General features: G+C 40.4%; 1 protein-coding gene across 7 annotated transcripts; it reads left to right on the top strand.

Moving 5' to 3' along the window:
* Window positions 1-214: 214 nt before the first annotated feature.
* LOC111834354 (F-box only protein 6-like) lies at window positions 215-13,679 on the top strand. Of its 7 annotated transcripts, none has more exons than XM_072713414.1 (10): window positions 215-480; window positions 953-1,130; window positions 1,716-1,772; window positions 3,014-3,109; window positions 3,203-3,337; window positions 9,226-9,479; window positions 9,612-9,726; window positions 9,889-9,984; window positions 10,060-10,195; window positions 12,854-13,679. In XM_072713414.1, the coding sequence occupies exons 5-10, from the start codon at window positions 3,297-3,299 to the stop codon at window positions 13,001-13,003; spliced, it is 792 nt and encodes a 263-aa protein (XP_072569515.1). In that variant the 5' UTR covers window positions 215-480; window positions 953-1,130; window positions 1,716-1,772; window positions 3,014-3,109; window positions 3,203-3,296; the 3' UTR covers window positions 13,004-13,679. The 7 variants fall into 7 exon arrangements, with proteins under 7 accessions (XP_072569515.1, XP_072569513.1, XP_072569516.1 ...); XM_072713412.1 differs by having other exon boundaries at window positions 215-861; XM_072713415.1 differs by adding an exon at window positions 2,701-2,821 and having other exon boundaries at window positions 215-1,109.
* The last annotated feature ends 381 nt before the right edge of the window (window positions 13,680-14,060 follow it).

The following is a 14,060-nucleotide window of genomic DNA, read 5'->3' as shown; positions in this document are numbered from 1 at the left end:
AAGGACGCACTTTGCATTTCTCGTGCCTCTGTAATATGTGCTGGCGCACAAATGACTTCGAAAGTACTTCGGTGCGCCGCTCTGTGCTTCCGAACTGACGCTCATCGATCTGTTAGCCACTGTTATTCCTTTTTAGACTGGTAGGTGGCGCCACGCACACACTATTTCAAAACAGCGTTTTATTTTGTTTTGCTTTTTTTTTTTTTAAAAGAGGGAACAGGGAGGAGTTTTCTTTCGTTATTGGAAGTACACGTTACTCAAGCACATGATTAAGCACTTCCTTTCAGCAAGAACCTTGCGAGAAACGTGTAGGAGTGACGTTTCGGTCACGATGAAAAGTATGTTACGATCCCCAGTCTAGGGTTGGGGACCGTCAGAAAAATAATGGGAAAAGGACAAGGGAACGACAAGACAAAATGGGATCAGGAAAAGGGAACACAGGACACAAAGGGATCTTTTTTTGTATTTTATTCACAGACAGTAGGTGCAACCGACTTCCGGATTGACCTAGGCCAAAACAACAAACAAAACCACATCTACCGAACACAACCCAAACTAAGCTAAACCCTAAGTGAAAATAAGAAATCAAACAAAAACGACAAGGTCTAAACCTGGCTCCCTATCCAAAACACACAGTAAACACCACGTTGCGCAAAACCAAAAAGGCAGCCACCCCGTACGCACCAAACAAAACAAACACACGGTGAATACAGAGACAAGGAAAACACGGTGTCCGAAGCAAAGGCAATAGTCGGGAGCCGGGCGAGAGTTCGAAACCAGAAGAGCAAACAACCAAAGCAACAGTACCAGAAAGGGGCGAAGCGAAAGTCGGAGTCCAGAAACAAAAAACAGTCATACACAGTAAGGCAAAGCAGTAATCACAGGCAATCCAAACAAGAGAAAAACGAGCAAGAGCTCCCGAAGTCTACTAGCCGGGGCCTTGTCTCCTCAGGCACAGGAACTGACGCGCGGCGCATCGGAGGAGCCGTGGGCGGGATCTGGTCAGCAAGGCGGAGCCAAGATGCAGCCGGCGACGAGGGAGGGAGGTCCGGAGCGGAGTCGAACGAGCGGCGGAGGAATGGGCGAGTGGGCAGACTTCCGAAGAACCTGTAGGCATCTCCAAACTTACGGCACGTAACAAGTAAAATCATCGGATTGGAAATAAAATTTTGTTGGAATGTCATTTTACAATAGTCAGTGTTTATTGTTTGAAGTTAACACTTGTACAGTGAAACAATCGTATTATTCAGGTTACTATACTAGGGTTTCCAGCTTTGGATGTTTTCAGCTGGATGGCGTGAGATTTTCAATTGTAGAAAAGTATGCATTCTCATTTAAATGCATGTAACAGTTTTATTGCCTTCTAAATAGTCCTTATAGGCTTTTGATGCAGCTAATGGTTTATAACGGAATAATATAGATTTGCCGTAAGATTTCTTAGGTGAACGTGAGAGTCTGAAACCTGAATGTCAAGTCAGATGTTTGAGAGTTGGCAGCCTTGCTATATTATGTTTAGTCAATATAGGTGCTGGCCCCTAAGTTGTGGAGTGCGGCTCGGGATTCTTGAGAGCGAATCTGGGTATAAAGTTTAAAACTTGCCTCCTTCCTGTTTACTAAGATTCTGTGTGTGGTTGGGAGGGGTTGTCTCAATTCGTTTTGCTTGGGGCTATCTGTAATATTTCTCATCCATATTGTATGTCTGTACTGTTCTGCAGATTCAGACTTAAAGTGGAAAAAAAACTCCTTGAGTAATGGGGCAAAAGGCAAGTCGGGTGAGTAATAATCTTTTGATGATTAGGACTGTCACTGTGGATTATATCAATAATTGAGTACTCTACTCATTCAGTAATAATAAAGTATAATATAATACATTGTACTTGGCATGAGGCAGGAACCAGCAACATATTGCAGGGTGCACACTCTGTCACACATACTGTCAAGTTTTGGTACTCCACTTCATTTAAGTTACGTGTTTTGGACAGTGGAAGGAAACCAGAGGATCAATTCCCCAAACAGCAAGGTAACACTGAGGTACTCTGAGCAAGGTACTGCCCCCAAGTACTGCTCCCTGGGTGCTGAATTGGCTGCTGCCTGCTATGTCACAATGTCATAGTTGGTTAAGTGCAGAGGACACATTTTGTTGTTGCGCACTATGTGCTGATGGGTGTGAACAATGACCATTAATCACTTTCACTTCACTTCATAGGAAATCAGTGGCGGCTGGTGAAAAATATTCTGGGTGGGGCTGTTTGTGCCCCACCTAGTCAGTTTCAGTAATCATCCCAAATTTAATACAACTGTGTGTGTGGGATCATGCTTGCAGACTGTGCATGTTCTTCACTGCGCGTCTTTGATTTAAATGTGGAAATGTATAACCCCACTGCCTGTACAGTGATTAAATAACTCTTACAAGTAACATATGTCAATACATTACTGTTAAATTGGTGTCAATATACTTTTGGTGATCATTACATGGTCTAATTTACCAACCATTGCATGGAAAATACATATAATAATATGTTAAATTATAATATTTATTTTTATTAATTGTGATGAACAATTCCAAGTAAGAGAATAGAACATAACAAAAAGCAAAGCGGGCATAGGAAGGCAGTTTGAAGTTGATGGATTGACTGAAGAAGTTGTTAAGCAAAAAAGTTCAGGCTTGGGTTAATATAATTGATTTCTTTTCTTGTTAAGAGCACTTCAGTGCCTGGAAAGCCGTAATTGGTGAAGAAAAGGGGCTGCACATCGAGCCCCTACCTTCACATCAGTGTCTTCCTGATGAATGGGTCCAAAAATGTTTTGTTACCCCTCATGTGTCAGTATTCACCCTTTGCACCCATTATTGAAAACTTTAAAATATGCATAATACTGTGATGCATTGATAAAAAGGTCTGTGTGATGTGCAGACATTATTTGCATATTTTTGAAGAATGTCAGTATTACGTTATATTGCATGGGTTACTTGTAGGATAAACATTTTTACCTTTCTCTGTTTATTTGGTGTTAGGTCCGGCGTAACATTCCAGCTAATAGACCTGGTTAAAGAGGGGTATGGACGATACCTAATGGATAAGGTTCAACCTGATATCCTTGTATCTGACTGGTGAGAACACCTTGCATTTCTGTGTCTGTTGCTATTTTTGTGTCTGTGTTTTTCAGGGGACACTAATCTTCTGGTTTGGTATGTGTATGACAGGTTTTCTCTGAACTGGGGCTGTCAATTTGTGCATCAGATTTGTGTTGAGCTTCTCAAACGCAGAAAAAAATGATTCAGAAATCTGCCCCTGAGTATGGATTTCAAATGGGCTCGGATGAGATGCGCTTATTTCAGGTGAGTGAGTCTAAATGTTCTCCCTGAACCTGCATGGAAGTTTAGAGTCTCAGTTCCCCATAGTTTGTAATTGTGTGTGCAAGTGTTTGCCCTGCACCAGCTTAATGTAACAGACAGGGCAGACCTAAGGAAAAGCCAGCCGACAGAGCTGTCTTTACTGACCATGTGCAATAATCAAAATACATTAACAACAACAAAAAAAATGTAAGTTTTTATGTTCAAATCTATGAAGAATAGATTTTTGCCCACAAATCTTTCTTTGACTTAATATGTATAGAATCCAAGTTAAAGATCCATCCATTCTCTGAACCTGCTTATCCTACTCAGGGTCATGGGGGGTCTGGAGCCTATCGGTGCAAACAGGGAACAACCCAGGATGGGGTGCCAAGCTGTCACAGGGCACACTCACACACTACTCACACACTACTCACACACTATTCACACACATACACAGCTATGGGAAATTTGGCAACTCCAATTAGCCTCAGCATGTTTTTGGACTGTGGGTGGAAACTGGAGTACCTGGAGTAAGCCCTGTCATACCACAGAGAGAACATGCAAATTCCACATGCATGGAACCCTGGCAGAGACTATCCCAGAGGGGAGAGGTGACCCAGTCTAATGTGATCTTAGTGTTTGTGACGGTGTCAGGGAAAGCTGCCAGACCCACTGCTCTGACCTGTCATTCAGGAGACCCACGTGTTCCGAGATTATGGGCCAGGTGTCCGTTTCATCAGGTTCACCCGCGGAGGCGACCTCTACTGGGCCAGCAGCGTGAAGATTATCCCCCTAGGGGAAGCGGCCACAATCTGTAATGCACAGTTCAGCTGTACATTCAAGTATTTTATGACTGATCTCATATAGTGTAACGGCTGACTGCTTCCTCTTTCTAATGAAGCATATTAATCTGTTGCCGGTATGAATTGCACAATGCCAACTTGTCACACAACTCGACGGGTGAATTTTGACTCGGCCTTGACTCAGACTCTAATTGTGACTTGAGAATTCTAACTGACACTTGTGACTTGAGACACTTGTGACTTGAGAATTCTAACTGAGTCCTTCCAGTTCTATAGGGTTAGTTTGCAGCCTACTGGCAGCTGTAGGGCCCCCCTACCTCCAATTGCTTGTATTAGCTTCAGTCTTTTTCAGTATTGTGTACGCAGATAACAGATAACTCGTTCCCTCGTCGTGTCTGCGAAGTCATCCGTCTCGCTTACATAAACTATAAGGAGTTTCTGTATTTTTACGGCATAACCTCAGGTTGTTTTATGCTTTATATATTAACCATAGATTTTCTTTTTCACAAGACTGTAGTGCACATAATATATTATTTTGCAATACTGATGAGACACCACTCTCTAGAGTAAGCAGATATCCGGCTTTAGGTTGAACAGTCCAGTTTTTCAGCTCGATGCCCTCCATCTGGCGTATATTCTGGGCGGATGCTTATATGTCTTCTGATTCAAATTCTGATTCTGATTATTTGTCCTCCTTTTCACCACCGATATAAATCGTAAGGGATAACGTACAACTGCTTGCCGAATAAATAATTCATTTCACACACTACGATATACTTAAATGATCTTATTACTGATTACAAAGATTCCACTGAAAAAAAGTAGTCCAGTTACCATTACATCAACAAAAAACAATGAACACTCTCAGTACCCAATCCGATATCAAGTTTAGTGGCCATACAAGTACTGCAATTGACCTGATGGGACCTTTCGTGATGGCACCTGTCCTGGTGGCACAAACCTGTCACACAAATGAGGTTGTATTCAACTTTATTGATCCCAGTAGGAAATTCTGGTGCACACAGCAGCAAGAGCATACACAGACAAATATACATAAACAGGGTGGGCCAATAGTAGGTATGCAGTTTTTATTTTACAAAGTAAAATAGTGATTTAGTATTTCGAAATAATGACTTACTATGTCGAAATAATGACTAGTAACTAATAATTACTAATATCTAATAATAACTTACTAAATTGTCCTCCTTTTTTAGTGATAATTAAGTGGCCACCTTATCAGGCACCGCACTGGGTGGTTCGGGAAAACTTATTTACATTCATGAGAGAAGCTACCTGATTGTTCGGCAAACGTGCTCCCATCGACATGTGTTGCCTTTTCCCACGCCCAACCTTAGAAACAACTATTGATATTTTTTCAACCCGTAGACGTCCTTAACTGAATTTCCTTAAGTCATTGTTTGCAATGGAAGTAAAATGTACATTGGACTCGGTGCATTTCCGCTGTTTTCTAGAAATGGATTGAAATATGGAGACGTCATTATTCAAAAACGAATCCATCTGCTGTAAAATGCCTATCTAAAGTATGACTGTAAATTTTAAGCCTTTGACCACACTCACAATACAGTCTGTTTTCCTTGTCATTGGCTAATAGTGTTCTGGCTTATGGATTCTGGTAGTTAGCAATTAGCATGGTTTCTCAGCCATTCTGTTTAAGGCATTCACTGACCAATCAGGTAGCTTTTCTCATGAATATTAATAAGTCTTCGAATACAACCCCGACAATTACGTAACCGGAACACCCGAGTCACCCGTCTCTTTTCGGGACGCAAGACGTTCGATTTCTCTCGGAACTCAGAAATTCCGAGGTGAGTGACATCACGTCCGACAGTCTGCCGTTCGAGCACATCTCGGAACAAACATGGCTGCCTCCATGAACACGCTGTTTTGTGTTGTTGCTTTATATCTTAGCAGATTTGGGGGGTGTTTTTCGTACGTGGACTCTTTTAGCCGGATGTAGTTGTTGACGATTTGGCATGATCCTGGATCTGTCGGTTTTTCGAAATGTGTTGGATGTGTTGTCATAGCAGCACATTCAAATCCTCAAACCTGCTCGGAGCACCGAGGTGAAATCAGTTTTGTTTTGGATATTCGAAGGATATTCAGATCCACACTCTCCAGACATAGCGGCGGTGCTTCACTCACGCCAGTGTTAATTTTGACAGCAGATTTCAATTTAGTTTTAGTCATAGTCTTTTGACTAAAATGCAATTTTAGTTTTAGTCATATTTTAGTCATCTGTTTTGTTTTAGTTTTAGTCTAGTTTTAGTCGACTAAAAAGCATAAGATTTTAGTCGACTAAATCTACTGTAGATTTAGTTGACTAAAATATATTGGGTTTAATTTAAGTGTAATTTAGTTAAACCGTGGTAATATACAAAATATTCTAACTTAAAATTAAATAAAGCCAAGTCTCATTAAATATGTTGAATATCGTCTTTCCATAAAAACCAAAAATTAGATATGCATTAATTGTTTAGAACTTGCATATGACATTCTTCATTCTGTAAAGCAAAAGTGCAACTCCAAATTATTTAAAAGAAAAACTGTATTTGGCAGTAATGCCATTGCAAATACTGCATGACCTGAAAAAATTACCTTGCAGATGTCGCTTTAGATTTGTTGTAATTTTACCAGCTATTTCCGCTCCACACGGTTTACACAATGTCTTGTTTGTCTTGACATCAAACGTGAAATTATTCCATATACCTTCTCTTCTTTTTCTCCCAGCCATTGCCATGTCATTTTAGTTTAAGTCAGACAGACACCCACCAATGTATGCAAGATGTACTGTAGCGTCTTTCCGCGCCACGCACTAAGATTAATTCTGATTGGATCATTTCCAAAAACGTCCCTCACTCACATTTTCGTCTCGTTTTTATTAGTTAACGAAAATGTCAATATATTTTTATTATAGTTTTCGTCATCATCACTTAATTTTTATTTAGTTATCGTCTCGTTTTCGTCAGTGAAAATTTGTCGTTGACGAAAATTATAACGAAAATATTTCGTCAACGAAATTATCACTGACTCACGCTAGACGGCATAAGGCGATCGAAAGACGTCCAGATCAATTCCACAGCCCCGGAGACGCTCGCGCAACGCTGATTTAGGGACCGTCAACGAATTACTGTCAGAATAATAAAATACTGATTGCTTGCAATAATTTCAATGCAATGGGATCCAGTAACTCCAAAATGGGGGCATATTCTACAACTACCTGACATACACAGGACACAGTGAATTTTACTAATTTGTAACACTTTATTGTATTTTATATGATCATTTTAAAAGGAAAAAAATGGGTAAATAGATTTTCTTCAATAGCTTCTAGGCAATTGGAGCTTATGACCCCCCAAATGGGTGCAAATTATACTACTACCTGAGCACTATAAGACACAGCAACTTTCATTCGATTTTAACCCTTTGCTTACTTGATATGATTATTATTTTTTAATATTAGCCTTTTTTTTCCAATAGCTCCTAGGCCAGGGGTCTCCAACTCCGGTCCTGGAGAGCTACCGTCCAGTAGGTTTTCTATCCTACCTGGCTTCTGATGAGCCACACCTGTTCTCAGGTAAATACCAGGAACAAGTGTGGCTCATCAGAAGCCAAGTGGGACAGAAAACCTACTGGATAGTAGCTCTCCAGGACCGGAGTTGGAGACCCCTGTCCTAGGCCGTGGGAGCCTGCGATCCAAAACCTAGTACCAATTGTAGTTCTACCTGAGGCCTATAGGACACAGCAACTTTCATTCAATTTTAACCGTTTGTTTACTTGATATTTTTTTTCTCTCAAATTAGGCCTTTTTTTCAATAGCTTCTAGGCCGTAGGTGCCAATTGTAGTGTGGCAGAGCGTGCACATGACGTCAGTGGCTGAGCGTGTGGTTGGCTGAAAGTGCACGTTGTGAGGGGCTGCAGCCAGACCCTTTTCGCGGTGCGCGAGTGTCTCCGAGGCTGTGGAATTGATCTGATCGTTTTTCGACCGCCTTATGCCGTCTAGCATGAGTGAAACACCGCCGATAATCTGGATAGTGTGGATCTGAATATCCAACCTAAAACTGATTTCATCTCATTCAGAATAACTTCCGAGAACAATAATACTTTCGGTTTAGTGTTTCGGATATGTTGGCTAAGTTTTAATATTACTGTCGCTTCAGTCACTCATGTGAGTGGGCTCAGTCATAGTTTACATCCTAGTTTCACACCGCTTGACCAGCTGCTGACCTGTATCAAAAAATTCTTCAATTTTCATATATGCCACCTTACTCTCCTATGAGACACACTGACACAGGTGAGGGCAAGGCTTTTGGAGTTGAAGTCCTTGCTAAAGAGTCCAGCAGTGATATCTTATTATAACTCTGTCAGCTTCAGGATTTAAACTAGAGACTTTCGAATCATACTTCCGAATAACTTGTAGAGCCACACACAGCCCATAATTATACCTAAAATGGTACTGGACCTCATGACTCGCGAAGACCTTTGTACATCATTGCACCCATGGGTGGTGAAAGTGGCTCATAAATGGTATAAACTATTGGAATTACCCCTCCTTTGAGGTCTTAGAATTTCATAAGAAATAAAAATGCAAAGGCCATTTGTTGAATTAAAATGGAATTCGTATGCTGCTTAGAAGTTTAGATAATTGAAAGTAAAGCATTCATTTGTATTTTTTAATCAATCAGCTTAAATATCCCGATTGCTGAAGGGGACTAATGATTGGTTAAATTAATTTAGCTGAACGCTATTTTTTAAATTAAAAATTTATTGTTCTGTATTTATAATCAAGTTTCATGCTTTGTCACTGAAGTTCAAGAATTAGTTTTAACAGCACTATTTTTGAGGAAAAATTAAATATGCAGTAAAATTTAAATATCCCTGTAAGATAAGTGTTAGATTCCTCTCAATATTAACACAAACCAGATGGTAGACCATAAACCTATGAACTAATATAGCTGAATACTTACTGAATTAGGCAGAAATGTGGGCAATTTTTAAATAGTTTGTAAAACAACTGAAATAAATATTCCATACTTTTTCTGAGCAGCAACTTCTCTCCTTTTTTTTCAGGATGCTGCCTTTGCTCCCTACTGCAGTGCTAGAGGAAGTGTTTTTTAACATCTCCCCACATGATGTGGTTTGCGTCTGCCGGCTTGTTTGTCATCAGTGGAAGGAAATAGTTGACAGCGCCTCCTACTGGAGAGAGAGGTGCCGGCGGGAAGGACTTAAGCTGCGTAATCAGAACAAATGTCCCGAAGACTGGTGCCAGTTTTACATCTTAAGTAAGAATAGAAGAAATCTGCTGAAGAACACTAGGGCTGATGGTAAGAAATAGATGGAGATGGGGATGGATTATCAGTGCGATAAAGGGTTGGAGGGGAGGCGAATTACAGTATAAACGAAAAACGTTGCTTGCTCCTTGTTAAACAGATTTTGTTTCTCTTCCAATCATTAAGAAATGTTCACAGGATGGACAATCATGTTAAATGGAGGTGATGGGTGGAAAATTGAAGACGTAGCTTTAAATTTTCCAGATGAAGGAGTTAAGAAGTACTTCGTTACTTCTTATGGGTGAGTATTGAACTGAATCTCTTAAGTAAACATGTTATGGGATTTATGTGTGTATCGGTCTTCACGTATTTTTGTAGATTTATACAGATTTCGGTTTCCCATTATATTTCATGGTTTACATGGGTCGTTTAAACATTTTCACATTGTTCTGTTGGATTTTAGGTCTTGCAAGAAATCCCAACTAATAGACGTGGTTAAAGAGGGGTATGGACCATATCTAATGGATGAAATTCAGCCTGATATCGTAATATCTGACTGGTGAGAGCAGCTCGTATTTCTGTGACTGTTGCCGTGTTTCTCAGAGAACTTTAATCTTCTGGTTTGGTATGACAGGTTTTCTCCCCGCTGGGACTGTGGATGTGTATATGAGATTTGTGTTGAGCTGCTCGACCAAGAACAACGAGTGATTGAGACGTTCTGTCCAGATCCAGTAACTTTCCCTCAGTGGAATGAGATGCAGTGGGAAAGGGTAAGTGGCATGCCTTACAAAACTAAAATTCAGGTAAACACTGTTTGAATTGTGGTTTCTACTGGGGTTAGTTTATGTGGATTAAGTTTAGCTGATTAGTTGAAGCTTTCTTTCAGTGCTAATTGCAGTTTTTACCTTTGGTACCTGCAGTGCTCCATGTTTAAAGCACCACCGAGCTCCATATCTGACAAATTTCTTTTGATACATGCAATTATTTTGTTTTCAGTTCACATTTGCTACTAGTTTCATGCACTTATTTAAATGTTTTTGCCACAGAGAGGTTTTATTTAAATATTACCATATTGGATTAAATATAAGACGACCCCCCCCCCTACTTTTTGGCAGCTAGTTTTTTGGAATACCAAATCTTACCTTCATAAAGAAAAATAATTTTATTTGACAAAAACACATAATAAGTTAGCCAGCAACCACAGCTTATAAAGCAACCGCAGGCAATTGGATTACAATAAGTGTCTTAAACAGCAAACTTTCCAAAAAACAAATGTTTTTTTTTTTTTTTTCTGGGGGGGGGGGTGGGGGTTATATAACAAATGTTACAAACTCCACAACCCTTGAGGGCGCAGAACGCTTTCGATGCAGAAGACCCACATAATGATATGACAGCTCTTTTAAAATGATTGTTGCTCTCTTTATTAATCAGATTAATACTAGCAGTGGCACAGACAGGGAAGCCAACAATTTTATGACACTCAGGGATACACGTTAAACACACGCAGGGCTGCCAACTCTCACGCATCTGCTGTGACCCTCATCATCATCATCATCATCATGCTGTCAGACTCTCACGCTCAAGCAAGAAATCTTACGGCAAATCTATATTACAAGAAGGCAAAATACTCATTACAAAATATCGTATTTGGAGCCATCTGTTCCCATCTGTCTAGACCAGGGGTGTCAAACTCATTTTAGGGTGAGGGCCGGATGAGAAGAAAATGTGACCATGTGCGGGCCGAATTTATTATTATTTTTTTTTAATCATAGTGCATCAAATTACAACAAATACACTATATTCTGTAAAACTGCATTTAACAAGTCCTCAGAAACTGTTCATTAACACTCTTATTCCTTTTTAATACTACTACTACTAATAATAATGATAATAAAAAAGATTTGATATTTAATACTATTATTCAAATCATCCCGCGGGCCGTATTGGACACTATAGTGGGCCGTATTCGGCCCGCGGGCCGTATGTTTGACACCCCTGGTCTAGACCCTGAATACAAGACGACGCCACTTTTTCAGACGTATTTTGAGGGGAAAAAAAAAACCATCTTATTTTTGGGTTAACACGATAGGTTATAAAAATCATAGTAGCAAGGCAATAAAGTCTTTGCATGCTTCAGAAATTCCTCCAGACTACAGCACAAAAATATTGAATTTGGCATTATCCAGTTCGTGGGTGTCTTAAAATCTTAAGCTACAACTTAATCATCTTGAGAATACTTCTCCTGGTGAGAGTCACAGGCATCCCCACGCCAAGCGAGTCACACGCACCCAATTCCCAGAATTCCACTAATTCCTCACTCTTACTAAACATAGTCTGAGCAAAATCCTGCCTCCCTCTTTTTGGTGTTAAATGGTTTGTCAGAATCTCTCTCGGGCCACTCAGCCGGCTCTTTTCCACTGTCATACAGGAATAAGGCAGTACCCGAAAGACACTAATTACAGTGCGGTTCCAGCTCGCTTTCATTTTCCAATTCAAACAGATCTGTTTGGTAAAGCATTGGTGGGTTTGGTGAGCAACAGTGACGTAAAACTGAAGAGATGCTTATTTACTGTTCCTATGGTGTAGATCATTATTTACTGTGTGCTAATTATCACTAGCAGATCTGTGAGAAAATCACCGTGTTATGTTAGAATCAAGCATTAGCGGAATTAGCATTAGCTTGTGTAAATGCGCATTACAAATCCATTCCGTTTAGCTGTTCTGTAGAATTTTTTTAGTAGGAGGTTTAGTTGTAAGTTCTGAGTTATCAGGAATGCATCATTATATTTCAATGTCTGATACTTCTAATAATGAATTATATATAGAATATAACCTTTTTCCTTTAGATAATCTCTGCATATTGACACAGAACACAGGCATCCCCACGCATTTCAACCAATCAGATGGTGGTGATGCAACCAGCTTGGCTCAGTTACGCTTTTGGCTCTGCTAGAAAGCATGGCCATTTCAACGTGGGTATAGGTCGGGTCCGGCTTGCATAATTTACAATGGAAAACCGTCTCTTTGCGGTTTGGTACGGCCCTGTTCTTGGTGACAGTAGAAAAGCGGCAAGTATCTTTGTGGCCTTTCCAAACTCTTCCCATTCACATGCTCTTGCCTCCATGCCAACCTTTGCTGCAGCGCTTGTGGGCTGTTGGTAACATGTAGGTGACCTAAGAGGCCCCTGTGCAAGCTTTGTCCTTCTCGGCCAACAGTCCTGCCGAGAAAACCAGTATAGATCAGCATAGCTGGTTACCAGCACGACCAGCATAATGCATGCTGGGTGTACATGCAGAGTGAATGTTGTCACTATGTTCAGTGTTAACGGTGCTAGCTGTGAACATGGCTGACACGGTGGGCAGAGGTGGTGGTGTAGGAGCACTAGACATCGTACGGGGTTGGACCCGCCGTTGTGACCTGTCTTTCAGATGACCCATGTGTTCCGAGATTACGGGCCAGGCGTCCGCTTCATCAGGTTCACTCACGGAGGACAGGACACCCAGTTCTGGGCGGGGTGGTATGGGATCCGGGTCACTCACAGCAGCGTGGAGATCTCCCCAGCGATGGTTTCGGAGTGACACTTTCATCAAGACCAAGCTTTCAACTTCGGTTTTTGCAGCATGCCACTGTTTGCAGGTATTGAAGTCCAGAGCGATACTGGTGAGATTCTGTTCTGACCTGTGACCTTCATTTTGTCTTGCCCTGTTTGAGAGAATCTCTATTGTACTTCAGTGTTTTTTTCTGTGATGTGAAGTCAAAGAAATCAGGGGAGGGATAACCCTAACCTTCCACATGTAACTGCTGTGAAGACCAGCCATCAAGCAAAAAATATTATTTCTGTTATTATTTAAAATATTATTTAAAATTAAAATATTATTTTTATTATTTCGCTTGATACCATGTTGTAAATATGTTTGGTTCCGTTAGTGGTGTATTACACTGTTTACATAATATAAATGTAGCCACTGTGTCAGTGTTATGACGATAAAAAAACAGACCTTTGAATGTAGACCTAGAGACCAAAATTAATTTCAATAATTTAAATTTGTCATGGTTAAACTAGTGATGTATATATTTACCCTTTGACTTGTCATGTGATATTACATTAACCTTCATTCTGCCATTCCTCAAGTTGCCTAAGTCACCAAACTGTACATCTTCCATCCCAAAATAGAACTCTGATAGAGCCATTATTCTTATAATGGTTTTACAAACAAGGCTTCACAATAAATGACAGTGACATAATTGTATTTTCTCAATAGTTACGTATTCTTGTTATTCTAAAAGTGTTGTGCTTTTGTATATTTTACTCTGTTCAAGACATTACTGTGCTGTGTGTTTGCTGTTTGTTTTGAAACCGCTCTTGAATAGAACTGTTTTAACATTGATGGCAACCATTGATGCACTCATCCTGTCGGCCACAAGAGGCCAGCAGTGTAACACTAATGCTGCTTTTTGCTGTATCCAAGGTACTTGGTGTTTAGCCAAAACTGTTTCCACGTGAAGCCATTCATGCTACTGGATGTGCTGCTGAAATTCAGGCTGAAGTGCTTTACTGAATGGTACAACAGCAAGTTATCCACATGGTACTTCAGGTTACAAGTGTACTTCTTACACCACTACCCTGTTAGTGCC

The sequence above is a fragment of the Paramormyrops kingsleyae genome, chromosome 6 (genome assembly GCF_048594095.1).
Source record: "Paramormyrops kingsleyae isolate MSU_618 chromosome 6, PKINGS_0.4, whole genome shotgun sequence".
NCBI lineage: Eukaryota > Metazoa > Chordata > Actinopteri > Osteoglossiformes > Mormyridae > Paramormyrops > Paramormyrops kingsleyae.
This window is presented reverse-complemented; position numbering and strand designations above follow the sequence as displayed.

Coding starts and splice junctions, on each gene's coding strand:
- LOC111834354 (XM_072713414.1), top strand. CDS start 3,297: ATGGATTTCAAATGGGCTCGGATGAGATGCGCTTATTTCAG. Junction 3,338..9,225: donor ATGAGATGCGCTTATTTCAG/GTGAGTGAGTCT, acceptor CTTTTTTTTCAG/GATGCTGCCTTTGCTCCCTA. Junction 9,727..9,888: donor TACTTCGTTACTTCTTATGG/GTGAGTATTGAA, acceptor GTTGGATTTTAG/GTCTTGCAAGAAATCCCAAC.